This window comes from Columba livia, chromosome 2 (assembly GCF_036013475.1).
Source record: "Columba livia isolate bColLiv1 breed racing homer chromosome 2, bColLiv1.pat.W.v2, whole genome shotgun sequence".
Taxonomy (NCBI): Eukaryota; Metazoa; Chordata; class Aves; order Columbiformes; family Columbidae; genus Columba; species Columba livia.
In genome coordinates this window covers 3,393,827-3,420,935 of record NC_088603.1, presented here as the reverse complement: position 1 = coordinate 3,420,935, position 27,109 = coordinate 3,393,827, and the positions used below count along the sequence as shown (strand labels likewise).

Genomic DNA, 27,109 nt, shown 5'->3' with positions numbered 1-27,109 from the left:
TGATTCTTTTCTCAAAAGCAGAGCAGTAAAATCTTGCTTGCTACAAATCCTCGGCCAGAATTGGGTTTAGTGAATGTTGTCACAGACTAAGACCTTGTTTGTAAAAGCAATAAAGAAATATTACCTGGCCAAGCGTGCTTCTACCATGAGCAGGGCACAACAACCCTTAGTGATTTGGTTTTAATTTAAAAAGTTTACACTGAGGGTTTATTACTTCCCACGAACTCGTCTCACACATCAAAACCTATTAAATCATGGATTTAGAGGTACTAAAACCCCGCAGAGGCTGGACACACTCTGGAAACATTCCATACAAAGGCACTGTCGATATTTATGTCATTAAATAACAGACACCAACAACATTCTGGCCCAGAGACTAAATGGCATAACAGTGCCTGTGTGATACAGGTAAATTCTTACCCTACAGAAGAGGAGTGTGGTATCCAAATTATCTGCTACAAATGAACCCTGAACCACACACAAGTATCATTTAGGAAAGAAATAGCTGGCCAAGGCCACAATTTTCGCAACAATTTAGCAGTATTAACAAGCACATGCCAATGCCCGAGCCCTGGTTTTGTTTAGTCTAGTGGGAAGCAACGGAGATAAATGATGCTCCTTGGCTGGAATATAAAATACTTTTGCATAGAGTAAAAATAGGATCTGTAGCTAATGGATTTATCTTTTCTTTTCAGAGCCATTAATCACTGCTAATGTGAGTTGTGCAGGACAATGTGACTAAAGAGCAGTAGAGGAGGGGGAACTTCATGTACCCTGGATACAGGCTCATCACTCAGCCCTTCCAGAACACTGGAATATGTCATTATACCTATTACAGTTACACAGAATTACAAAATAATGGAGAAACTCTCATCTGTGCTTAGGTATGAACTACTAACAACTCACATCTAACGCTGTGTTTAGGTCACATCGTCTCTTCAAATGCACGCAGAGGGGTTTGAACTTCTGCAAGAAGCTCATCGCAACTGAGGAGTCAGCAAACTGAAGCGTTTCCCAAAACATTTTGCTATTTCCAAAAGCCTTGTGTAAGTTCTTCGTATTTAGAAGCTCTTCCAGAGTTTATTTGAGGAGAAATAAATTACTAGAACTTCATCAGTATAATGGGAACAACTCAATTATATATGAAACTAAATAGTATCAAAGCTCCGACTGGAAGGATTTTAGGGATTTTCACATTACATTATCACAGAATCACAGAATGGACTGGGTTGGAAAACTCCTCAGAGATCATCGAGTCCAACCCTTGGTCCAACTCCAGTCCATTGACTAGATCACGGCACTAAGTGCCATGTCCAATCTCAGTTTCAAAACCTCCAGGACGGTGAGTCCAGCACCTCCCTGGGCAGCCATTCCAATGCCTGACCACTCTCTCTGCAAAGAATTGCTTTCTAATCTCCAGTCTCAGTTTCCCCTGGCAGAGTTGAAGCCCATGGCCCCTTGTCCTATTGCTGACTGCCTGGGAGAAGAGACCAATCCCCACCTGGCTACAACTGCCCTTCAGGTCGTTCTAGAGAGTGCTGAGCTCACCTCTAAGCCTCCTCTTCTTCAGACTAAACAAGCCCAGCTCCCTCAGCCTCTCCCCATAGGGCTTGTGCTCAAGTCCCTTCCCCAGTCTTGTTGCTCTTCTCTGGACCCGCTCCAGCACTTCAATCTCTTTCCTGAGCTGAGGGGCCCAGAACTGAACACAATACTCCAGGTGTGGCCTCCCCAATGCAGAGCACAGGGGAAGGATCACTGCCCTTGTCCTGCTGACCACGCTGGTTTGGATACAGGACAGGATTCCATTGGCCTTCTTGGCCACCTGGGCACACTGTTGGCTCATGTTGAGCTTCCTGTCCATTAGTCCCCCCAGGTCCCTTTCTGCCTGACTGCTCTCCAGCCACTCTGTGCCCAGCCTGGAGCGCTGCAGGGGGTTCTTGTGGCCAAAGTGCAGCACCCAGCACTTGGCCTTGTTGAACTTCATCCCATTGGAATCGGCCCATTTTTCCAGTCTATCCAGATCCCTCTGCAGAGCCCTCCTGCCTTCCAGCAGCTCCACACTCCCTCCCAACTTGGTGTCATCAACAACGTTGCTGATGATGGTCTCAATCCCCTCATCCAAATCATCAATAAAGATGTGAAACAGGACTGGACCCAACACTGACCCCTGGGGACACCACTAGTGACTGGCCGCCAGCTGGATGCAGCCCCATTCACCAGCACTCTCTGGGCCCGGCCCTCCAGCCAGTTCTTAAACCAGCATTATGCCAATTGTACAGAACATTAACAGTGACGTTATGTATTTCTGGGGTATCTTGCTGAACTACAGCATTAGTGGGCAGACTAAAAATATTAAACAGGGCATCTCTCTCCTGCTCAGAGGTGAGAACAGTCTACAGCTTATATCAGACTAAATTCTCTAAAAGGATATTTTCTAAGCTAAAAAATGTAATCAGAGCTAAATATTTGCTTCATAATATAACTAGAAGAAATTACTTTGATTGACATGAAGTCCCATCTGATAGGAAGTTCTTGATTTTCCAAAAAGCATTTCAGCTAAATTAAGAAAAGGCCTTTTTTATGGTGGGTGATCCTAAACCAGCAAGAACTCACTGCCACAGACCATTGCTTGCAGATGCTTTTTATAAGCATCTATCTTAACAACAGTAAATTACAGCACTGCACAGTGTTATTACTTATATATTGAATGTATTCTTCTCTGATTTCTTGGCAGGATAAACATTTCCTGTTTATTTCTTGTTCTTCTTGGCAAGTGGACATAAGAAAAAGCATTGGTTTAGGGGTTTATTTAACTTAAGACTTATTAGAAGTCCTACCTACAGCCATCTTAATCTATAGCACACTATACCCCAATTAAGAACACTCATTGGCTACTGGGCCATTTCTTTTGTTTGTTTTCAACACTAGCATCTAAATACATCTATTTCATATAATCAGAGATGTTCTTCTTTTGTCCACGGTAACTTCCAGCAGTTGTGAGCATGATGAACCGCTGACTTCCATGAATTGAGGATTACTCTCCTTTACTGACACAAATATTGAAAGCTGCTCCATCTAAAATGCAGCTGTTGAGGGTTGGTGGCTTTTTTTCGTTATGTGGTTATTCAGTATACCAGTTAAAAAAAGCAACGTATCATAGAAGCATTTATTTCTGTTTACCTAAGCAAAGTCACTTTCTGGACTCACCTGTGACTTGTAATAACCAGGGGGGGCACTTTGTTTGACCATGTCCTTGTCATCAGTACACGAGTTCTCTTCTCTGAAGCACCCAGCATTGCTGTGCAAGCCGGAATTTAGATCGTTAAGGACGGATTTGGCCTATTAAAAAGCAATTAAAAAGAAAAAAAAAAAAGCAATAATTACTATGTCTGTCAAAGATCTACTCATTATGCAAGAAACTCATTTCTAGCTACCCCTCATCGCTCCTCTCACCACCTTTCCACGTCACAACACCCACATCTCCTCCAGTTACTACCTACATTTAACACATTAACAGAACAAGGATGACGTTCACAGCATCACAGAATGTCAGGGGATGGAAGGGACCTGGAAAGCTCATCCAGCGCAATCCCCCCATGGAGCAGGAACACCCAGATGAGGTTACACAGGAAGGTGTCCAGGCGGGTGGGAATGTCTGCACAGAAGGAGACTCCACAACCTCCCTGGGCAGCCTGGGCCAGGCTCTGCCACCCTCACCCCCAGCAGGTTTCTTCTCAAATGTAAGTGGAAACTCCTGTGTTCCAGTTTGCACCCATTGCCCCTTGTCTTATCATTGGTTGTCACCGAGAAGAGCCTGGCTCCATCCTCCTGACACTCACCCTTTCCATACTGATCCCTGTGAATGAGTCACCCCTCAGTCTCCTCTTGTCCAGCTCCAGAGCCCCAGCTCCCTCAGCCTTTCCTCACACGGGAGATGCTCCACTCCCTTCAGCATCTTGGTGGCTGCGCTGGACCCTCTCCAGCAGTTCCCTGTCCTGCTGGAACTGAGGGGCCACAACTGGACACAATATTCCAGGTGTGGTCTCCCCAGGGCAGAGCAGAGGGGCAGGAGAACCTCTCTGACCTACTGACCACCCCCTTCTAACCCACCCCAGGTACCATTGGCTTCCTGGCCACAAGGGCCCAGTGCTGGCCCATGGTCACCCTGCTGTCCCCAGGACCCCCAGGTCCCTTTCCCCTACACTGCTCTTTAATAGGTCATTCCCCAACTTATACTAGAATCTGGGGTTGTTGCTATCCAGATATAAGACTTTACACTTACCCTTGTTATACTTCATTAAATTTTTCCCCACCCAGCTCTCCAGCCTGTCCAGGTCTCTGATGGCAGCACAGCTTCCAGTGTCACCACTCCTCCCAGCTTGGTGTCATCAGCAAACTTGCTGACAGTCACTCTATTCCCCCATTCAAGTCGTTGATGAATATACTGAATAGTACTGGTCCCAGCACTGCCCCCTGAGGCACTGCACTAGATACAGGCCTCAACTGGACTCTGCCCCATTGACCACAACTTTCTGGCTTCTCTCCTTCAGTCAGGTCACAATCCAATGGATCACAGAACAGATCAACCAGCAGCACCACGCTGCAATTAGGATCATGCAGACAGATGTGTGTTGCGTGATAAGACTCTTCATTCTGATACATCGCACAGCTCCACATGTACCCCACCAGCTCACCCCACGATCCTGCACCCATTTCAGGGCTCCGCTCCGTCTGCAGACTCGTAACTTGTGTCAAAGGCAATGTGGGCTCCTGCCACACGTTGCTATTCAAAAGCAGGTGTGACAAAAGTGCCTTCCCAAGAGCGCTCAAAGCATATCATACCAACTCTGAAATCCTTCCCTGCACATCTATTTACACATTGGAGTAAAACCTTCTACACTTCCCCTATTGAAAAGCAGATTATCAAGTCGTCACACACACTTTGCACCTGTGCCATTTCTCCAGTTTCAGCTGCTTGCATTACATGACATGGCAAAACTCTGTACGATACACAAATGTAAGTTTTCATCTTCACTGTCACAAAGCTTTAATTGATGGAAGCAATGAATGGGGGAAAGGCTACTTTTATGATTAAGATAAATCAAGACAAAGTGTGCAACAGTCATGTGACGATATATTCTTAAAACATAACGTATCACCTGCTTTTCTCCTAAAGTAATAAGATGATGTCAGACTATATTAGGGTGACCTACTCTGACCTGCTGAACGGCAGAACTAAGGATTTACCCAACCTGATCTCCAATCTGAAGTCTGCTACAATGATTTGTTCAACCCATAGTTGAGTCCCTGTTCTTCTCTTTTCCAAGGGCCTTCTAGAAACCAGCTACGATGAATTAGTTAACCCACTTCTGACAGTCACTTTTATCGGGTTTCCTACAGCATTTTCATCACCATGCTCAGAAAGTCCACAGCCAGGAACGGGTTGCAGAACAGCTCAGTGAAATATCTGTGTAGATACGTCAGTACTGCTGGGAGGTGTTGAGCTTGCTGCTCTTGCACCTGTTGTTCTCCAAGTACAACACACCAGCTGTTTTGTAAGAGAAGAACTGCAGCAGCACAACACTTGATGCTACAGAAAACTCCATCGCTCACACAGATGGGAAGATGAGGCTTCTTGTACCTAATCTAAGACAGGGGACTCTGCAATGAAATGACTCAGGTGCACACAACCGCTCCTAGGTGCTGATTTTACTACACACAGTAGTGTATAGTAATATCTTTATACCACTCATGATGATTTGTCCAGTCAATACATGTCTGAGTACCTTTACTGATCTTTTAACTATTCATGATTTATTAGCTGTTCTGTCAAAGCAGAATTAATGAAACCCATTAATGATTTGGCTAATCCCAATGTAACTATTCGCAACTTCACAAAGCATTAATTGACATCTGAAAGCCCAAACAACTAACCATTTATATCTCAAAATAGGAACTACTTCAAATCATACGAAACTTTCAAAGAATTGCAGGTGCTGCGTGAGGCTTCGCAACCACAAGTCCAACCAAAGCTTAAAATTTACAGAGCTGTTAAAAAACCAAGGTGAATGCTACCGCAGTGCTTAAGCCGATACTCTTTCAGGTAAATGCATTTTCAATGGTAAATTTCTGTAGCTGTCACTTAGCTTCTAGGGGTTGACAGAAACAGATGCTTATTGCACTACTGGTGAATAATTCATTCCTAGAAAGGTCTTTCAGGATATCTTCAAGATATGAGGGTGCAACGTTAGAGCTTTGGTGTAATAGAAGGCAATGCTTTAGGTAAAGCAGCACTGACAGCTTGCATTGCATCAAATTGGCAAATAAAATGAAAAAAACATGGTTCCCATTGAGTACTTCAATATAATGCCCTGAATTTGTAAAGAGTTTGAAGTTTTCTTCTGACATTGTTCCAGAAGAACTTGGAGCAAAAAGACAAATGACCACAGAGCCACAAGGAAGGAAACAAGTTGTTCCATCAGTGGCAAAAACTGATAACTGGCTTCTACACGTTCCTGCCCCATCCCAAGCTCATCACAACGGCACCAGTTTCCTCTGGCTCTCCCCAGTCCCTCCCTCCTTACCCTAATGCAGCCACTGTAACAATCCCTTAAAATCACGCAGCCACCTTTCTCCCTGCAACGATGCTCATCTGCATCTCTCCTCTGCAGGGCTGTCAGCTTCCATGGCACTTACAGAAATGCATTATCGCCAAGACATCCATCCTCTTCTCCCTCAGTTTCACTGGATTTGACAGGTAGTTCAAAGCTCACTGGAGGAATTATATGACTCCTCAGCAATGTAACCATTTGATATCCCAAAAAAAGCAATCCCACTATATATATATTTATATATTTATATATATAAAGCGCCTATCACCATATCCATAAATATTCTTTGGAACCACTCTGATGTAGCAGCTTCCTCATAAATTATTATCCTTTGGGGATCTTTCTTCTGCAAATTTCACACAGATTCCATTTCTTTAGTGTGATATAGAATAGCAGCCACCAGGCCAAAAGAACCCCAGCTATCTTGCCTTTCCAGGCCTCTCTGGTACCTCTGTTCTAGCAAATTGTTCATAGGAGAGGCCAGAGGATGCTCTTTTTCACAGTCTCTTGAAAGAAACACTAAAGCGTCTTGGCTACCAATCACCTGTGTGATGCGACTTCCAAAGCTAAAATACCTCAACAGCAGTCCCAGGCTTAAGAATAGCACTAAGCATTTAAGGGCTAGTCCTTTTATCCAGCTCGTAAGCCTTAGGAAACAGAGGCTGTTCAGTTCCTGAGGGAATGATTTCAGCACACCGTGAAACCAAAGTGCTAGGATATTCCCCTTGAAATGTCACTTCCATTAACTGATTATCCACAGATTTCCCCATAACAGTTTCGGGGCCAGCGCTGGGCTTGTCTATGAAAGACAAGCCCCACTGATTCTGGAAGATATCTCCCAGATTCTGCTGATTGTCCAGTGGTCCCTGCGAGAACCGGCCCGTTGGAGAAGCTGGTGGAAGTAACACATTTCATAGCACACGTGGGGAACTGGGACAGTCAACTTGATGTTTGGGCCTGAGTTTTCCCAGCAGATGATGAAGACGACACGGACGGGGTTTGCGCTGCTTTGTTGAGGTTTGAACTTTACTTGCATAACTTATTTTGGGAACAATTTTAGCACTGCTGTTGTCCACTGGAAAAACTGGGGGTGGTCCTGGTCCTCCTTAGGAGTGTCACGTCCACTCATCTTCCCATCAGTGTTTCTTAAAGTTAATACTAGAAACTTTAAATGAACCTTACCAATAGCGAGCCCTCTCAGCATGTGTATGGTCACCCCACTAATTCTGGTGCCTTCCACCCCATATATCCTGTCCCTCGGTGAAGACAGGGATGTTTTCCCCATACACATATATATGTACACACACTTTCCATATGGTCACCCCACTAATTCTGGTGCCTTCCACCCCATATATCCTGTCCCTCAGTGAAGACAGGGATGTTTTCCCCATACACATATATATGTACACACACTTTCCACAGCCTTCTAGCACTGAACAAATACAAGCCGTAGTAAAGATAAACCTTAACTTTGAATTATTCCTCACGGATTAATGGGAATGTTCCTAATCTGAATGTCTGCTTTTCAGAGTCATACAAATAGTAGTATCTTCAGGTGGATTTACATTGTACTTGTAGAGAGATGCAGCGTGCACGTGTACACACATTGATACCATTATGGAAGAGTATTTATGTCACAGGTTTGCATTCCACATGCTCCAGTCTTCCAGGAAAAAAGAAAAGAGATTATTTGAAACATTATATTAATATTGTAGGGACATCATGAGGAAGGCCTAAAAACTTCCACCTGCAACACCTGAGGGTTTACAGGTTCCAGAATCAGGTTACATTGGAAAACTCATGTTAAGTTTAAAGACCCACATGTCTCTTTCTGACATATCTGGTTTAAACTTCTTTTATCTTTATGCCTATCTGCTTTACAAAGCTACATGGCAAAAAGTCTGTTGGGGAAGATTCCAATTTGTTTCTCAATTGTACCTGTATGAAACATTATCCTCACCAGTGCCCCTGTGAGCTTCCTCAGCTAAAAAAATAACTAACAAACAAACACAGAACATTGCTGCAACATTTGTATTAAAACTGAGAATGTCAATGACAAGACATTAAGCACTTGGGAAACCATGGAATACAGATTTATCCACCAAGAACTATGGCTGTGTATGTACAATTATCATAACCTCAGTCTTCCTAAAGTCAGTAATTTCAGAAATTCAAATTTGCAACCTCCCCATTTATGGCAATTCTTGACTTATTTTTTTTAGAAAAAGGAATAATTTGCCACCAGGCAGCTTAGAAACAAAGCCCTGAACTGCAATTACAATTATTAAAGATATTGATATTGTCTTTAATGACAGATTTTTATACATTTAGAAACTAACTGTGGTCCAAAACCACAAGTACTTCGAACTCCAGAGTCCCACTATTTCCAAGTACTTTTACATGCAAAAATGACTGAAGCCTCTTGCCCTTACTCTGGAGTTTCAGAGGATGTTTTTTGTCTATAAAAATCCCCAATTAAAAAAGTGAAAACACCCTTGACAAAGGGAAAGTTTTACACCAGCAGTGAAAGACAGCTGCTTTAATGAATCTATCACTAAATAGCCTACAAATTTCAAAATATCTAATCAGCAAATACAGGTCTAAGTGTTTGAATAACATATTCATGTTCAGTGCAGGCTTCATGGAAATAAAAGGGAACTTAATAACATCTTCTATATATTTACCTTCGCTTACAATTGTTACCATGTGTCACACTCCATTACCCACCGGTAGACCAGGGAAACACAGGTACAGAGTTTTTAACTGAACTTCCACTCACTTTAGTGTCAACTAACCCACAGGCTGATTAAGTGCATGACTTGTACATTATGTCATTTCAAGTACATGTTGCCGTAAAACAAGATTAGTGGTATTAATATACTCTCAGTAAATCTTTTCACTTAGGAATATGAAATTCCAACCGAAGTTACGAAATGTTTTTTCGGGATTAATTTTGACACGCAGGCTATCAAGTACAATTTAACCTCCGCTTGATCAAAATGTCTTTCCCAATATATTTTTAAACAAAGTGGCTGAAATTGAGTGGATCAAAACAAACTCTTTGAAGTTACAAACCAGCATATGTTGCCACTTAGAATTTTCTCAATCAGCTGCACAAGGATCTGTATACACTATATATCATTATATAGATGTGTATGTTAATTTCATTAGACTACCCAGATGAGATATTAAGCCAATTTTCCCACTAGACCAGCTCTTTACTTTGTAAAATTCAAGTACCAAGCAGATGTCTTTAAGACTGCAGACTTGAGCACTGTCACAATGTTATTTAACAGATCTAAACTGTTTCTAAAGAGAAATGAAAAGGGATCTATTACCTGCCTGAGAAGTTATTACATTTCTCAGAGAAAAGATGACAGCAAGTATTCCCAAGTTTCCCATCCACTTTGTAAGTCACTCCTCACTGCCCCTGTTATAAGATTCTGGTGGTCAACACAAAGACACGTTTGTGTTTGGAGAAGTATGTTTTTGTCAGGCACTCACATTACGTGATCACTTTAAAGGCTGGGCACTATCAGGCAAATAAATCATTACACTCACTTTAAACTACAGCAACTGAAGCAAATATTACACTGCAGAAATCGCTTTCCAGCTTTCTAAAATATCAGTATAATTCCAGACACCCACCGTTTCTCCTGAAGAACAAACCCCACACACATAAACCTCATCCCGTTGCGAGAATCAACTTCCATCCAGACAAACCTGCGCAGACGTTACCACTGGCTGTTCCCTGTCACCATCACAAGGCCGTCACCAGGGGGAAAAGAGGCAGCACAGGCACTCAAACGTGCCCGTTGTACACACCGGAGCAGCAGAATTGATCTCTGTGCTCCCAAGTCTGGTGGCGTTGCCCACACGCTGCACCCCGTTTACCTCCCCAAACATCGCTGCCATGGGACGCACACTACACACCTCCGTTACTACACGCACACGGAAACTGTTGCCAGGCTATGGACGGCGTCTCTCCTCCACCCAGTGAAGCTGCAGGACAAAACCAGCAAAAAAGCAGCAAGCAGATATCGGGCTGTGGGCATGGAGACGGATCCGGGAGACAAACTTGCTGGCATCAAACAATTACTTCACGCAGCTCTGCCTAGACAGAGTGAGCTGCACCAACAGCGCGAGAAACAGCACAAATTGCTCGCCCTTAAAAGTCACCTCATGTTTTCCTCGCCCATTCCAACACCTCCGCAGCGACTGAAATCCTCCCCTGGAAGCACAGACTTGGCGCTGCCAAAGGCCCCGCTCCAGAAGTGAAAGAAACACGGAGCTTACATTTTTGCTCTTGTCGCTTTACAACCAGTCTCAGCCATGTAAGGTCTGATGTCACTGGAGTACCAGTATGTGGAAGTACTATGGGAATTGTAGTCTTTTCCTCGATCGTGCAATTGCTGTGAGGGACAGAATCCAGGATGGGAACCGTCTCCTTCATGCAGAAGCTTCCAGGAAATGCCTGAAAAACACAGTTTAGCTGTGTTATTTAGCCACGACATGCATCTCAGATGAGAAAGAAGCATGTGGGAAGTTTTGAATTGCACCTTCTCCTTCCCACGCCAAGAATTTCTAAACAATCATCCTCAGCTGATCACATACTTCCAAAATCACTTAAGTTGTAGTTGGGAAGCACGACCTACTGAGGAAACTTTAATCGCTATAATATACGCGTAACAACATCATATTTAACAGTACAAGAGTTCCTATGAGAAGCTGATCATCTCTTGTACCTCCGAGGTTTCAGTATCTCCACATGAAAAAATCATTCTCTGGAATGCATGTTTGTTTGTCATTGGAAACAATATACCTGCCACTTTTGTTCCTGTCACCCACTGAAAGGAATCACTTGGCTCAGTAACTATATAACACAGTGTGGGCAAATCAAGCCCTATGTTTCCCATAACAAGAATTATAAATAAATGTTATTTTAGTTAAAAGCTTTTTCCACGCTAAAGTGCTGTATCTGAGTTACCTTCTCCCCACTTTTAGTCAAATATCTTGTTAACAGTTACATTTTATCACCATTTTTCCTTAATAAAATCATTATTTTCCTACAACTTAACTCAGATGATGAACCCTGATCCTTCCTCATATCACCATATTTTTAACGCGACAAAAAGAACAAAGAAATATCACTTAAGCCAATAAAGAAATCCAGAGACAACAGAAAAGGTTAACAGAGGTATTTCCATCTTTTTGAAGAAAACAGCATGAAAAGCAGCTATAATTCAATTTACTTCAATTGCTGTGTAGTCCATAATCAGTCAAGTATTATTAGTCTTGAGACTATAAAAAGAGAAACCAGAGCGCTAACAAGTTCCAACTACATTGCTCAAAAAAAGCCCGAGATATCCTTCAGTATATCCTTAAGTCAGTTGAGCTAAATTTAAATATATATGTTGCTCACCCTGAACAATAAAACAAAATTCATCTTATAGAATATGAGAAAACTCCTATGACAGCTACAAGTGTTACACTTATTAATTAAAGTGCCACTAAAATACACCGCAGGGTGCCACCCAGTATGGAATCCTCCGTAAATATTCTTTATGTATATTCCGTATAGCTTTTCTGACAAAGCAGTAAATATGAAATGAGGTCACCCCTCCCTAAAACCTCAGCCCTTGTTTATATTATTGCTGTTCTCCCTCCTGTTTCTCTCCATAAAGCTGTAATGGGAATTACCAATAGCATCAAATGGAGTCCAAGAGCAGAATTTCACACTCATTTGGCCCGGGCAAGACAGAAAGCAAGTGAGAAAATCCAGATACAAATCCACCATAAAGTTTAGGCATAAATTATTTCCACTAGCGTGAGAACAGCATGTTACAGGAGAAACAAGGCAGCCTTTTCTGAAGGGCTCATGGTCCATGTAAAAGCAAAATACCACACAGGCAAGTGGTTCAGAGAAGAGTTTGGTGTCAAAAACGCAGCATATCTCATTGTTACCATCCAGCAGAAACTCTGCTTGCTCCCAACAATACTCTCATAAAGTAGCAGTAGCTACACGCTCCTCTCAAATTAACACGAAACATGTCCCCAGTGCCTGTGCAGAAGTGGCTTCAGCAGCACAGGCTGTGAACAAGGGGAACAAAGCTGCCAAATTCCCCTGCCCTGAATAAAATAGGGAAAAATGAGCCAGCTGGAAAAGCAGGAGCACCACAGGAAGGATAAACTGTATTTGTGACTCACAGCTGTGCAGTAGTCTGGAAGATCTCAAAGGTTGTATCAATTGTTAACAGGAGGCAAACGTACTCAAAATATTAATAAAGCTGGAAATATCTGCAAGGACTTTGAAAATTCAGGTAACTCGGTGTGAAGATGCTCATAGACAACATCCTAGTGTCAACCTGGCCAAAGCAGCGTGAATTCAGTCAATGACACGTTTTAAATAGCAAATCACAGTGGTTTTAGTAACTTGGCAGAACAGCTGTTTATAGAGTAGATTTAAGTATTGGCACTTGTCCTTCCAGACCAATCACCACACAAGATAACTTCTGGGGCTATTTTAGTATGGCAAGAAATGTAAAAAATCTAAAAATTAAATAAAATATTGCTTAAAGGGGAAAAAAAGGGAGGGGGAAAGTGGGGGTGGGAAAAGGGAGAGGGGGAAGAGAGAGAAAAGGGGGGGGAAGAGAGAGAAAAGGGGGGGGGAAGAGAGAGAAAAGGGGGGGGGAAGAGAGAGAAAAGGGGGGGGGAAAGAGAGAGAAAAGGGGGGGGGAAAGAGAGAGAAAAGGGGGGGGAAGAGAGAGAAAAGGGGGGGGGAAGAGAGAGAAAAGGGGGGGGCAGAGAGAGAAAAGGGGGGGGAAGAGAGAGAAAAGGGGGGGGGAAAGAGAGAGAAAAGGGGGGGGGAAAGAGAGAGAAAAGGGGGGGGGAAAGAGAGAGAAAGGGGGGGGGAAGAGAGAGAAAAGGGGGGGGGAAGAGAGAGAAAAGGGGGGGGGCAGAGAGAGAAAAGGGGGGGGGAAGAGAGAGAAAAGGGGGGGGAAGAGAGAGAAAAGGGGGGGGAAGAGAGAGAAAAGGGGGGGGCAGAGAGAGAAAAGGGGGGGGCAGAGAGAGAAAAGGGGGGGGCAGAGAGAGAAAAGGGGGGGGCAGAGAGAGAAAAGGGGGGGGCAGAGAGAGAAAAGGGGGGGGCAGAGAGAGAAAAGGGGGGGCAGAGAGAGAAAAGGGGGGGCAGAGAGAGAAAAGGGGGGGCAGAGAGAGAAAAGGGGGGGGCAGAGAGAGAAAAGGGGGGGGCAGAGAGAGAAAAGGGGGGGCAGAGAGAGAAAAGGGGGGGGCAGAGAGAGAAAAGGGGGGGGCAGAGAGAGAAAAGGGGGGGGCAGAGAGAGAAAAGGGGGGGGAAGAGAGAGAAAAGGGGGGGGCAGAGAGAGAAAAGGGGGGGCAGAGAGAGAAAAGGGGGGGGCAGAGAGAGAAAAGGGGGGGGAAGAGAGAGAAAAGGGGGGGGAAGAGAGAGAAAAGGGGGGGGAAGAGAGAGAAAAGGGGGGGGAAGAGAGAGAAAAGGGGGGGAAGAGAGAGAAAAGGGGGGGAAGAGAGAGAAAAGGGGGGGGAAGAGAGAGAAAAGGGGGGGGAAGAGAGAGAAAAGGGGGGGGAAGAGAGAGAAAAGGGGGGGGAAGAGAGAGAAAAAGGGGGGGAAGAGAGAGAAAAGGGGGGGGAAGAGAGAGAAAAGGGGGGGGAAGAGAGAGAAAAACAGTGAAAAAATAGAGAAAAAAATATTAAAAAAAAAAAAAAAAGGAAAAAAAAAGTAAGAAAGCAATTTTTTTTCCCCAAACCAGACATCTTGGCGGATTCCCCTCCGCAAGTTTAAACAGTGACTCCTTTCTCACCCTATCGGGATTTCAGGTTCACATACTCGCTTATTTCACCTCTCCGCGTAGAACGTTTTCTCATTTTTGATGCGTCAGCACCGCTCCCGGTTCTTTATCTCCCGAGATCTCTCACAGCGCATGTAACGGGCAAGCGGAAAATTAGCCCTGTAAGCCTTGCACTTTAGGAAATAATTCCTTTATTTAGACGGTTCTGCTCTACCAGGGGTTCGCCTTCCTTCCAAGTGAGCCCAACAGGCCCTCGCAAAGCGGATCCTCCCCTCACAGGAGCGGAGCCCCTCAGCTCCGCAGCCCCGTCCGGGCAGCCTCACCTCTGCCCGGTAAGCCCCGTCAGGCCGAATGGCTCTACCCCCCGCCATCGTCTTATCCCCTCCCGCCGTGAGGAGCCGTTACGGCCGTTACAAAGGGCGGGCGAGAGCGGGAAGGACGGAGACACCCCCGCTGCCTCCCCCGCTCCGGCTGAGGCGGGAGCGGAAAGCGAGAAGCGCGATCGCTCCGCTAACGGCTGCAGGGGGAGAAACCACTGCGGGGGAAGGAGAGGGGGAGGAGGGACGAACCATCGCGGAGCGGGAGGGGGAACGCGGAAAGTGAGGGGGACTGTGAACTAGCTAAGCCAGAGAGAGTCGTGGTCAGTGGGGCAGAGTCCAGTTGGATGCAGCATCTCCACACCTGGAATATTGTGTCCAGTTGTGGCCCCTCAGTTCCAGCAGGACAGGGAACTGCTGGAGAGAGTCCAGCGCAGCCACCAAGATGCTGAAGGGAGTGGAGCATCTCCCGTGTGAGGAAAGGCTGAGGGAGCTGGGGCTCTGGAGCTTGGAGAAGAGGAGACTGAGGGGTGACCTTATTAATGGTGATCAATATGGAAAGGGTGAGTGTCAGGAGGATAGAGCCAGGCTCTTCTCAGTGACAACCAGTGATAGGACAAGGGGCAATGGGTACAAACTGGAACACAGGAGATTCCACTTACATTTGAGAAGAAACTTCTTCCCGGTGAGGGTGGCAGAGCCTGGCCCAGGCTGCCCAGGGGGTTGTGGAGTCTCCTTCTGTGCAGACATTCCAACCCGCCTGGACACCTTCCTGTGTAACCTCATCTGGGTGTTCCTGCTCCATGGGGGGATTGCACTGGATGAGCTTTCCAGGTCCCTTCCAACCCCTGACATTCTGGGATTCTGTGAAAGGGGAAACTGAGGCAGCAATGGGGGAGACACCCAGAAAAATGGGGATTGGGAAGGGGTTGTCCCCTCAGTGAGCGGAGCTCTCATCTTCCACCTGTATTTAGTCAAAAACAGGCGCCTAAGCGGGTTACCTGACAGCTCCCTGCAGCCACCACGTTTGGCCTATGCTGGGGAAAGCACAAAAAACTGACCAAATTGCACCATAAAAGCAAAAACGTGACAGAACTGCACCATAAAAGCGTCTCGTTTCCCGCTTGGGGTGGCAGAGCGGCTGTGTGGGCCTGGTGCCAGTGTTTTGTTTCTCAACATTTCCTCTTTCCTGCAGAAATCGCCTATTAAACGTGCCACCAAGGACACCTGGGCCCTTTGGCTGGTGTGAGGAACAGACGGGTGGTTGTTCGCCCCTTTTTGGCCAGTGAAGCTCGTCACGCTGCTTCATTCAAATACGTTATGAAGACAAAAGAAACGTGTGTATGTCAGAAAAAGAAAAAAAAAGAGATTCAGGAATTCCCCGAACAAAAGAAATGTCGTGTTTGTTCAGGCTGTGCATATAAATGTACAATATAACTATTCTGAGGAGGCTTTGCACAATGGGTGGCTAAAGGCAAACTGCTTTTGGCAAAGCCGCATTGACACAATCAGAGGATCCAGGAAGGGCAAAACGCTACGGTTTCATTTATTTTTGTTCCAGTAGAAATTTGTTAATGATCGTAAACCTGACAAAGAGGTGATGGACAGTGCAAGACGTGTTTCTTGTCAGCAAACGACCCCAAAAAGCTCTCTGCCACATTTAAATTACAGATACAATAAACTTTTTAATATATTTCACAGATTCATTTCACAGCAAGCATAGAGTTTTAACCAACACGAGCATTTTTCACCAATTCCCTTCACAGTGGCGCTGAAACATTTGGCAGAATGCGCTTTGGACGGTTTTTGTTACAAATACACATGCAAGTGGCTTTTTTGGGTTTTTTTTTTTGGTAAGGATGGGATCTCACCAGCTCATCACGTCCTTCTGCACACACGTGTAATGGTTTTATTATAACACAAAATTACACAGGGCTCCTGTACATAACTGCAGGTCGGCAGGGCGAGGAGGCCTTGGGGAAGCAAAGAGGAGTTATTGACTGCGGAAATCAGAAAAAGCACAACGGTAAAAAGGCAGCGAGAGGCAGAAAAATGCAGCAAAGAAACACTGCTCTGAAAACCCCCAGAGGACGGTGGATGGAGAAAAGCTCAGCGGCAGCAGGGATGGGTTTGGGTACCAGGGGTACAGAGCTCTCGAAACAAGCAAGAAGCAAATGTGGTGAAAATCCTCCCTGGTGAAGAGCAGATGAAGCCCAGAGCACGTGTGGCATTAACCCCTTTTCCAGGGGAAGGAGTAAAGGTCTGAGATGGGGACACGCTGTCCCTTCAACTAGGAGGGAGTGAGGAAAAACCTTGCCAAAGGCTTCGTGAAAGTGCGGAGGATTTTTCTACAAGCTGACAGAGCAAAGGTGTTGATGCCAAAAACAAAACACCACCCTTCAATTGCTGTTGGCAACTAGAGGGCTCGTGTTTCTAGTAAGAGATTACTCCTCCAAGCACCAGTACACCAATACAATAGTCACCCCAGGGCACGCACCACCGCACCTTATTTCTGTAAAACATCACTTTCCTCTCCGAAATAGTTGTTTGGGTGAAGGAAGTGCATGTGATCAAGCTCAGGAGCGGCAAAGGAAGGCACTGAAAAAGGAGACCGGGATGTCTGAGAGCTTTCCCAGCAGGAATGACTTATTAAAATCCAGGTCTGCAACGTTGAGTGCGAGATTTTCCTCTTCCTGAACACAATTAGCAGTTCGAGTGGTGGGATAAAACGCCCATCTGATCAGCAAGGTCGACAAGCAGCTCAACGCAAGGAGTAATTCGCAGTGAACGCTTTACCCTGAGTACATATCTTATGCAAGGTAAGAGCGGCGTGCTCTCCATTAAAAAAAATTACATATATATATTTAATACCACAGAATGGTTATTCCAAACATAAACATTCAGTGCAGACAATGGGGAAACTCCAGTTCCCATCGCTCGCTCCGGGCACACAGCACACCCCACGCAGAGCACAGGTTGATTTGGACTGAAAATTCAGCAGAAATCCAACCCAACAGCATGGGGCACCCCCTAAATAAATACGAGGCACCCCCTAAATAAATACAGGGCGCCCTCAGGAAAGTTTGCGCCTCCTTATGCGTCCTACGAGGTCATCGTCCCGTCCTCAGCGACCCGCCGCTGCTTTGGGTTCCTGCTGTTCAATCCTGATTTGAAGAATCCTGTAACCCCCCCACCAAAAAATCAACCACCGCAAACAGCTGAAGGCAGAGTCGCCTTCCCAAATTTACCACACGAAATATATTCTTGATAAGGCAAATGCGCGAGGGGTGGTTCCTCATTTATTTACCGGCGTTTTTTGGCCACCACTCGGGTTTACTCGCAGTGAGCTTCACTTTATCACCCGCTATATTTAGGTAAAGTGCTTCGTTTATATTCGCTAACCTCAGCAAAGCTATCCCAAATTCCCCTCCTCCAGCCCGGAACTTGCCGGCGGATTTTCCCGATTCGGTGAAGATCTCGGCACCCTCGGGAACGTTGTCCCCAGGGAGAGGGACGCGAAGCGAACCGGCAGCAAACGTTTGCGAATGACACCCACGTGGTGGGTCCGGGCTGTCAGCTCCTGTCCCACGTAACAGCCTTTGGTAAAGCTGATGCCGTTCATGTAGGTGAGGTTTGATTCCAGCGGGAGGGCGACTCCGGGAGGGAGATCCTTCACACCTTCGGGAATTCCTAAGAAAACGTAAAAACAATGAGGAAGTTCTTTAGTATTTTAAGATTTCTAGAACATGCCTCCTCTATGAGTCATGAAACCAAAAGAATCCCTAAGAAGCAGCGTGGAATAATGAACTTCTCAGCCATAAATTATGTTTATTCTTATTCTATTCGCTAGAAACTAATTTCATGAGGGTCACAGCACCTCAAAACTGTACTGCTGGAAATTCAAAGCACCCAGAAGGATGCAGACTCCCACAAAAAAGCATCAATGTACCCGTCACGCCAATGGCAAAATCCTCCCCCACTCCCCATAAGCAGGTTTTCATGTCAGTAAAAGTTATTTTCTTCAGAGCTAAAGAACATTAAGTTGGCAAGCTGTCTGTGTTAAAGCCTCAACACCGAATGTCTGTAAAAGGAATTGTTCTTTTTGTAACGAATGACATAAAAATAGTATTTGGGCGAGCGCTTGTGTTTCACACCACCCCAATCCGGCCCAGTTTGAACCATTAACAGCTTGCTTTTCCGAACCAGATGGACTCAGGTCACTGACTATAAGCAGAGGACCTTTATCCTTCAGGCTGCCAATTAATTTAATTCACTATCTGTGTGGAAACACTAAAATCAATGAGAGCTCAGCTCCCGGGATCGAGTTCCCTTTCAAATCAATCGTCCGCCCCTTGGCCTCTGAGTTAACTCTGCGAATCCACTCGTACATTTTTAGCAAAGTAAGTCAGGGTGTTTCCTTTTCCTCCCTTAGCAACAAGGAAAACACACAGACTGTGCGTAATCCCCAAATCATCAAAATGACTCAAACCGCCAAAGTTTCCCTCTAAGAAAATGAGTAATCGGGGTTTTCTTTTGCTGTTGGTGTCCCCGATCCACCAACCTATAGTCTTAGTAACAGGAAACTACTTACTATTGATTCTGCCACCAGACGGAATTATAACTACTTTTACCCTCAAAGTAGCAAACAATTCCTGCACTTATTAACGAGTTAAGCACACTGACATACCAATGGCTTTTCTAATTTATTCCTTTGTCTTATATCAGCGTATGGACTCTGATAATAAGATCAAACCATGGTAGTACAAAAATAAATATATCTCCCAAAAAACCAGTGACGCAGAGCGCAAAACAGGACTTGGCTTTACCTTGTTTATACCTGTGCGTGTGGTAATCCTGAATATTCCCAATATGACTCCCGGGAATAATCTCTGATAGATTTGCTCCTTTCTTTGTAATCAGCCTCCAGCCCATGACTTCTGTCCTGGGGTCAGGAGTTAAAACCACAGCCTGGTCTCCACATTTAGCGATGGAAGCGGCGATGTCTCCAGCCGGCTCCCCAGGGACAACAGCCCACAAAGAGAGGTCAAGGCAAGGGGCGATGTTTACTTTCCTCCGGATCTTGTACAGTTTCAGATGTTTCTGTATGGCGTCCAGCACGCCGCCGTCACACTCCAGCAGGATATGCGGCTCTTCTCCCGGGCTCTCGTGAAGCCTAAAAAAAGTAACACCTACAAGGTCAAAAAAAAAACCCAACAAAAAGCTCCACAGCAGCAGAAGCCAACGGGCTTTATCTCGATCCTGGTGCGAATCCAGAGATCTGGAGAATCTCACCGAAGGCTGCCGGAGCGTACAAGAGCAGCACTCAGCTCCCCAGGGCAAAATACCTGATTTTTTCAGCCATTTCAGCCAATTAAGACAATTAAATTCAACAGTATTCCCTGAAAATGAAACAAGCAGTTTCAGAACAAGTATGAGGCCTTGGCAGTTTAAAAATGTTCTGTTTGCTGCTACCCTTATCTACAGTCGTGCTGAATAAAGCTAAATGGAAAATCAAATATATTCACGAGGTGTTAATGTCTACATCTTACTATTTGCCGCCTCTCAGGGAAAGCAAAAGTAACTACAAATAGCGTTATGCCAGAAACTGGTTTCTTGACCAACAATGTTGCTTCAGCATGCAATGAGCTGGTTCATGCTACAGCGGTCACAGCTGTTGATGGCAAGAGGCTTTGTATTTGAATACAGCACGACTTTTGATGCCTGTGAAAACAAGTTTGAATGTCAAATATTTTCTGCAAGCTTTGGAGTTACTGTTGCTCTTCTCATTTTCACAGAATCACAGAATCAACTGGGTTGGAAAAGACCTCAGAGATCATCAAGTCCAACCCTTGGTCCAACTCCAGTCCATTCACGAGATCACGGCACTAAGTGCCATGTCCAGTCTCAGTTTAAAAACCTCCAGGACGGTGAGTCCAGCACCTCCCTGGGCAGCCATTCCAATGCCTGACCACTCTCTCTGCACAGAATTGCTTTCTAATCTCCAGCCTCAATTTCCCCTGGCAGAGTTGAAGCCCATGGCCCCTTGTCCTATTGCTGACTGCCTGGGAGAAGAGACCAATCCCCATCTGGCTACAACTGCCCTTCAGGTAGTTTCTTTAGGTCAACATATAATTCATGGCAATACTGTACAGGTCTAAAATCTCTTTACAGGAAATAGTCTGGTGCACGATGAGTAACATGCGGTTCACCTCTGTGTGGAGCTGGATCAAACTGCAAACAGGAGTATTTTAGAGTATCATTGAGTTCCATAATTGCAGCGTAATAGCAATAGCAAACAGCGACCTCGGCTCTCCCTGGGGACAGAAACAGATCTGGCCGTACAGCGAGGTGACTTTTAGGACAAGAAGTTTTGTTCTGCTATGCCTCACATAAGTCACCACACTGTTAACCTGACAGTTTAGACCAGCTTAATTTTTCACTAATTGACACATCAGGTGGTTATACGGTGTAATTATTCTATGTCACATGGCAATGGAACAGCATGGTTCGGACACGGCGCAAATACACCCATAGAAGGCCATGTTAAAAATATTAAAATATTCAGATCATGACATTGAGACCTTGAGGTGCTGGAGCGAGTGGAGAGAAGGGAACGGAGCTGGTGAGGGGCTGGAGCACAAGTGTGATGGGAGCGGCTGAGGGACCTGGGGGTTCAGCCTGGAGAACAGGAGCTGAGGGGAGACAGGGACACAAAGAAACGGCCTCAAGTTGCGCCAGGGGAGGTTGAGGTTGGATCTGGGGAACAATTTCTTCCCCAAAGGGCTGTGGGGCATTGGAACAGGCTGCCCAGGGCAGTGCTGGAGTCACCAGCCCTGGACGGTTAGACAGACGGACATGAGGCTCTCAGGACATGGGGCAGTGCCAGGGGTGGGTTATGGTTGGACTCGATGATCTTGAGGCAGCAGCATTTCCTACACTGTTCCACGCTGGCTCTACTGGGGTCTCCAGGGGGAGATGGTGTTTCTGGGCATAGTGCAGTCCCTTCTCTGAAGGTTTTAAGTTATAAACTAATTACTCACACCCGGTGATAAGTTAATTCACTGTTCACAAGTAGCTGCCTATGACAGGCAGGTGGAGAAAGCTTTATAACCAGCAAAGTTAGGTGTGGGGATGAACATACCCTTGGGGGAACACGCCACACTAGAGAAACCAGGGTTTGGGAGGCATTTTGGGGTGAATGAGGCTCTAAGGAAGTTAAATTGTCACCTTGACTGTACGCTTCGACTTAGCACGCTGACCCAACTTGTGGTCTTTTCCAACCAAAATGACTCTATGATTCTATGATTACTCTTCATTGCTGGGATAACTCACAGAGACTGCGGCTAGTGATGGACAATATACACAATACACACCGTTTGGCACATGGATTTATAAAAATAAGCCTTATAGACCTGGCCACCGACGGGAAGGACGTGACAGCACGCAGGAGCCCGCCAAGGACGCGCGTCCCCGTTCTCATAGCAACGCCGCCCCCCGCCCGCCTCGCAGTGGTTTCGCCCATCTCCCCCCACCCCCGCTTGGTCTCACCTGTAGAGGATGAGGTCATACAGGCAGCGGCCCTGGACGTTCAGCGCATGCGCGTAGAGCGCGCGGGGCACGGCCGCGGCGGGGGGGCCGTCCCCCGCCACCAGCCGCGTGATGTCATTCGTGAGCAGCCCCTGCAGGAACACGGCGGCGTCCGCGCCCCGCACGCCCAGCAGCGCCCGGCCCAGCGGGAAACAGGCGGCGGCGCCGCTCCCCCCGCCCCGCCACAACCGGCGCAGCCCGGCCAGGCCGCTTACCGCCGCTCCCGCCCTCACCAACATGGCGGTGGGCAGGCCCGAACGCCGTCACAGCGGCCCGGCGCCGCCGCCGTTCGCTGCCGCCGCCGCCATCTTGTGTGTGTCCGCCTGCGGGGAGGGCGCCACCTGCTGGCAGGGAGGGCGCCCTCGCGGGTACCGCCTCTTTCTCCCGCTGGCCCCGCCCCCTCTCCCGCTGGCCCCGCCCCCTCTCCCGCCGGTTCCGTCCCGCTCCCAATAGCCCCGACCTCTCTCCCACCGGCTCCGCCCCCTCCCGAGCGGGATCGGGAGCGATCGGGAGCGATCGGGCAGCGGGGGCGCCCCTGGGCACCCCAAGCTCCCCGCTCCCGCTTCTGGACTCCGCTGTCCCCCGGGGTTCCCACCCCACGGTGACCCCCGCGATGGGGGAAAACGAAGGAAACGGCCTCAAAACGGTTTTGTCCTCAAAACGTTCCTGCCCCCTTAGTCATCCCTTCCCCCGCTGAGCCTTTAATCCCCTGGGAGGATGTACATACCTGCTCGGATTTTGGCTGGCGCGCTGCAAAACGCTCCAAAAGCTCCTGTTTTCCGCTCTATTTTAATGCTTCATCACTTTCTGCAGGACCCGCCAGCTGCCCCCATCCTCTTTAAACACTTTTAGATAAAAGAAACCCACTCAGGAACTCTGTTTTAGCACAAACAACAGCATTCGACAGCCGGAATTTCTACCAAGCAGCAAAATAAAATCCCCGTGTTAAGAGCTCAAGGTGCTGTTCTCTTGTCCCCGATGAACAGTTGGACTCGATCTTGAGGGTCCCTTCCAACCAAAATGATTCTATGATTCTCTTCAGCGTTTGTTGGCGCTATGGGCAGCGGAATCCAAAGGGCCGGGGGTGGCCCCAGGGATTCGCTTCAGCTTTTTTACGCTGGAATTCATCCCACAGTTCCAGAAACAGCCCGGAGTCTCGCCTGTCATTTGCGATTGCTTCTCTCCGCTTGTCCCCAGTCGGTTCGAGGCCGTTCCTGCCCCTTCGCCGCTGCCAGCGCCCGCACATGTGCGGCTCCGCTGACCCAAAACCAACCCTGAGAATAAAAAGGAGCCGCCAGGTCTTCAGGGGAACCTGATTTCCTTTAAATCTGGGCTGACAATGCAGGGAGTTGATGCCCCTGTGCCCAGAGCAGGAGCTGCACTTTGCTACTTAGAGGTCTGGGGGGAAGAGGGAAAGTCACATATTTGAGTCTTCAGGGTCCCACGGGCACTGTGGACGCACAGCTGGATCCAGCTGTGGCCCTTTTTTGCCCAGCTGCACCCAAAACAATGTGGGGACAGGTGGTGGCTGTCCCATGAGCAACCCTTTGTTATCTCTCTCAATGCCCATGTTGCCTCCTGACCATCAAATGTGTTGTACGGAGCCCCACAGAGCACATTTGAAAGGGTGGCAATGGAAATAAAAGTAAAATGATAAAGAACCAGGAAGCCAGTTTGAGCCTTTATTTGGTTTTTCACTTCCTACAGATTTCATTCACTTTTATTCCCCCGGGTTTTCTTTCCTTTCAGGACAGAGTTATGCTGCCAGTAAAGCAGTATTTAAAAGTTTCACTGGTCAGAAAACACAGTTTAGTGCATTAAATTGGCTCAGGCAATGAGTTTAAGTAAAACCAATAGTGTTGTCAAGACCTACAAGGCTGGGAGTCGGGGAGTGCGTCAGTCTTAAAGTTAAGACCTGAAACCTGGTCAGAGGGACAACACGATACCCAGAGCTTTCCATGAGATTAATTTGGCAAATATTGGGTGATTCTTTCCCGCCCTCCACATCCATCACTCAACACTATATGAAGTTACAGGGTTAACAGTCGGACTTGACGATCTTGAGAGTCTTTTCCAACCAAAATGATTCTATGATTCTATGACTTTAAACCCCACTAGAATAGCAGTATCCATCTCCAGTGGGATCAAATCCTCCTGCCTTTGCTTGTCAGAGCAATATTGCGCTTGGTGACCCTCTTGTAGGACTTAAGGTCATTTCCCTTGCTGGTTTGGGGCAGAGGTTGCACACCCGAGTGGGCTGAGCTCCTTTGTAGGTGACAGAGATGAAAAACCTGCATAAACCAAGTCACACCAGGCGTGCGGTGAAGTGCCTGGTCTCCCCATGGACTCCAGGTGGTCCTGAGGGAACCAGCTCCATGCAGGCACCTAATGGTAGTGGAGATGTCTCTCCTCTGTTCCTGAGGATCTCCACACCATGGTGAGACCATGGAAGATGCAGGTCCAGAAGAGCCACAGGAATGATCCGAGGCTGGAACAGCTCTGCTGGGAGGACAGGCTGAGAGAGCTGGGGTGTTCAGCTGGAGAAGAGAAGCTTCGGGGAGACCTTATTGGGGCCTTTCAGTGCTTAAAAAGGGGCCTATAAGATGGGGACAGACTTTTTAGCAGGGCCTGTTGCGATAGGACAAGGAGTGATGGTTTTAAACTAAAGGAGGGAGATTCAGGCCAAACATGAGGAAGAAATTGTTGCCCCTGAGGGTGGTGAGAGCCTGGCCCAGGTTGGCCAGAGAGGTGGTGGATGAACCATCCCTGGAGACATCCCAGGCCAGGCTGGACGGGGCTCTGAGCAACCTGAGCTGGTGAAGATGTCCCTGCTCATGGCAGGGGTGGCACTGCATGAGCTTTGAAGGTCCCTGCCAATCCAAACCATCCTGTGATTCATGACACTGCGCCCACATCAGCCTGATGAATCGTCCCGCACCAGCTTTCCCATTCCGAGCAGTGTTTGTGGAAGGACAGCTGGTGGCACGTGGTGGCAGGGCGACCAGATGCAACGTCCCCGGCTAAGCCCTGTCCCAAAGGGGACATCTCCTGAAACCCAGCAGAACATCCCTCATCCAGACAGGTGCGCAGGGCACTTCACAAACCCTTTTCCCAGCTAAAATTACCATGGATAAGGACAGGGAAACTCCATCTGATCCTCACCGGTCCCTGGGCAGTTGCACAAGCTGCCCGCAGCTCTTGCTCCATCAACTTTCCTCTTTCTGCTCTCCCACCCCCTCAAACCCGTCCATGTCCGGGGTTTGCAGCGGCATCACAGCCCCAGGCGCCCACCCGCGTCTGCTCATCCTTGGCGTTTATTCATCCATAACTCAGCTGCGCAAACACAAAGCGGGGATAACCGCTGTCCCTCTGCAGCCACCCCCGCGGGTTAACGCTGGTATAATAAACCCATTTTCTCCAGCTTTTTCTCGGGGTGTTAAGCACGAACTCTCATCCACGAAGCCACGTGAACCGCAATTATTCAACCCTGCGCATTAAATACTCCCCGAGCTGAACTCCGGGAGGTCAGTCGCAGGGGACACGGGGCTGCAGTAAACCACAATATCCCGCAATCTTGGAGGGGAAAACACAGATTGCGGCGATGCAAAAGGGGGGAAGTTGTGAGGGTGACAGGCTGGGTGCAGAAATAAAGCAAAGTGGCAGCTGAGTTTGCGAGGAGCAAGTCTGTGCGGCAAAGTTGGGTGTTAGCGGGGCTGAAAATGAAGGTAAAGCTGTTATTGGCATTTCCCCGGGAGGGGGGTGAATAGGAGCTGGAGAGATGCTGTTGATAGAAATGCTCTGGAGCAGGTAATTAAAAAGACAAGTCTAATTAAAAAGAGAGTCGCTGTGATTGTTCAGCCTGGCTTTCTAAAGAAATGAGGTTTTTATCCCAGTTGCTCCGTGTGTCCCCAAAATACAGGCAGGCGGAGGCTGGTTTTGCCATTAGACTCAGAGACCACATCACCCTCTGGCTCTGCCCTCCCTCCGTGGACACTGTCCCCACCACCATCTCCAGAAGCAGCAATGTGGAGGTGACCTGGGGACACTGCTCCTCACCCACCGATGCCAGTCGCCCAAACCATCAGGTCAGGACGTGCTTTGGAGCACAGAGCCCTCAAGTGAACCTGGCAGCGAAGGATGAAGGCTGCTGGTGAGGAAGACTCGCTACAGGGTTCATTTCTGTGTGACGGCGGCTTGTACCCACCTCAAGGTAAGGTGAGCCACCCATGGGTGCTTCTACATCCAACCCAGCAGCCAACAGCAAGGCTAAGTTCACCTTATTCCGCAGACACCTTGTTATTTAGCAACATTTTTCTTTCTTTGGGGTGTTTCATGTAGTGCTGCAAAGGATGTGACCTACAAGGCTGAAGTTCTTCTGGCCATTGACCTTCCTTGTGGACTTATTAAGAGGATCCTGTCTCCTGGTGGCACCTGGTCCTGCTCATGACAAAGGTGTAAAGTTACCACAACTCCCAGAAAAACAGGAAAAAGAACCAACCAACCAACCAACCGAACCACCTTCCTATCCAGAATTTTTTTGTGAAGACACTTTGGATGGTGGTTGTGTCATTAAATGTGTCATTAAACAAGGGGCTTTCTCAAAAGTGCTTTCCCATCGTTTGCTCACCTCGAATCACCAGTTTCTCCCAAACTCTGCAAAGTTTCCTTGCTTTTTGGAAGCAGAGGCTTTCCCGAGCTGTTCTAGCTCCGTGCCTCAAGGAATCGTAGGCAGTGATTCATCAGAGCGACAACACATCCCAAACAACGAGAA

General features: G+C 47.2%; 2 protein-coding genes and 1 pseudogene across 19 annotated transcripts in view; all 3 read right to left on the bottom strand.

Annotated features, from left to right (window-relative positions):
• The window catches only part of LOC102098914 (uncharacterized), a 42,172-nt gene extending 27,220 nt beyond the window's left edge, over window positions 1-14,952 (bottom strand). For 4 of the 18 annotated variants that reach the window (XM_065050274.1, XM_065050258.1, XM_065050266.1 and 1 more), the window contains exons 1-3: window positions 14,447-14,952; window positions 10,545-11,085; window positions 3,208-3,339 (exon numbers count right to left, since the gene is read on the bottom strand). In XM_065050274.1, the coding sequence (XP_064906346.1) occupies window positions 3,208-3,249 (42 nt within the window). In that variant the 5' untranslated portion in view covers window positions 3,250-3,339; window positions 10,545-11,085; window positions 14,447-14,952. The other 14 variants (XM_065050260.1, XM_065050268.1, XM_065050273.1 and 11 more) reach the window with 9 other exon arrangements.
• On the bottom strand, window positions 3,346-9,317 carry LOC135578854 (FMR1-interacting protein NUFIP2-like; annotated as a pseudogene).
• Window positions 14,953-16,267: 1,315 nt separating the features above from the next.
• On the bottom strand, window positions 16,268-22,680 carry IBA57 (iron-sulfur cluster assembly factor IBA57). Its single transcript, XM_065050285.1, is given in 4 exon segments — window positions 16,268-18,268; window positions 18,271-18,441; window positions 19,578-19,924; window positions 22,300-22,680. Coding segments are annotated over 4 exon segments (1,014 nt in total). The 5' UTR covers window positions 22,578-22,680; the 3' UTR covers window positions 16,268-18,050.
• Window positions 22,681-27,109: the final 4,429 nt, after the last annotated feature.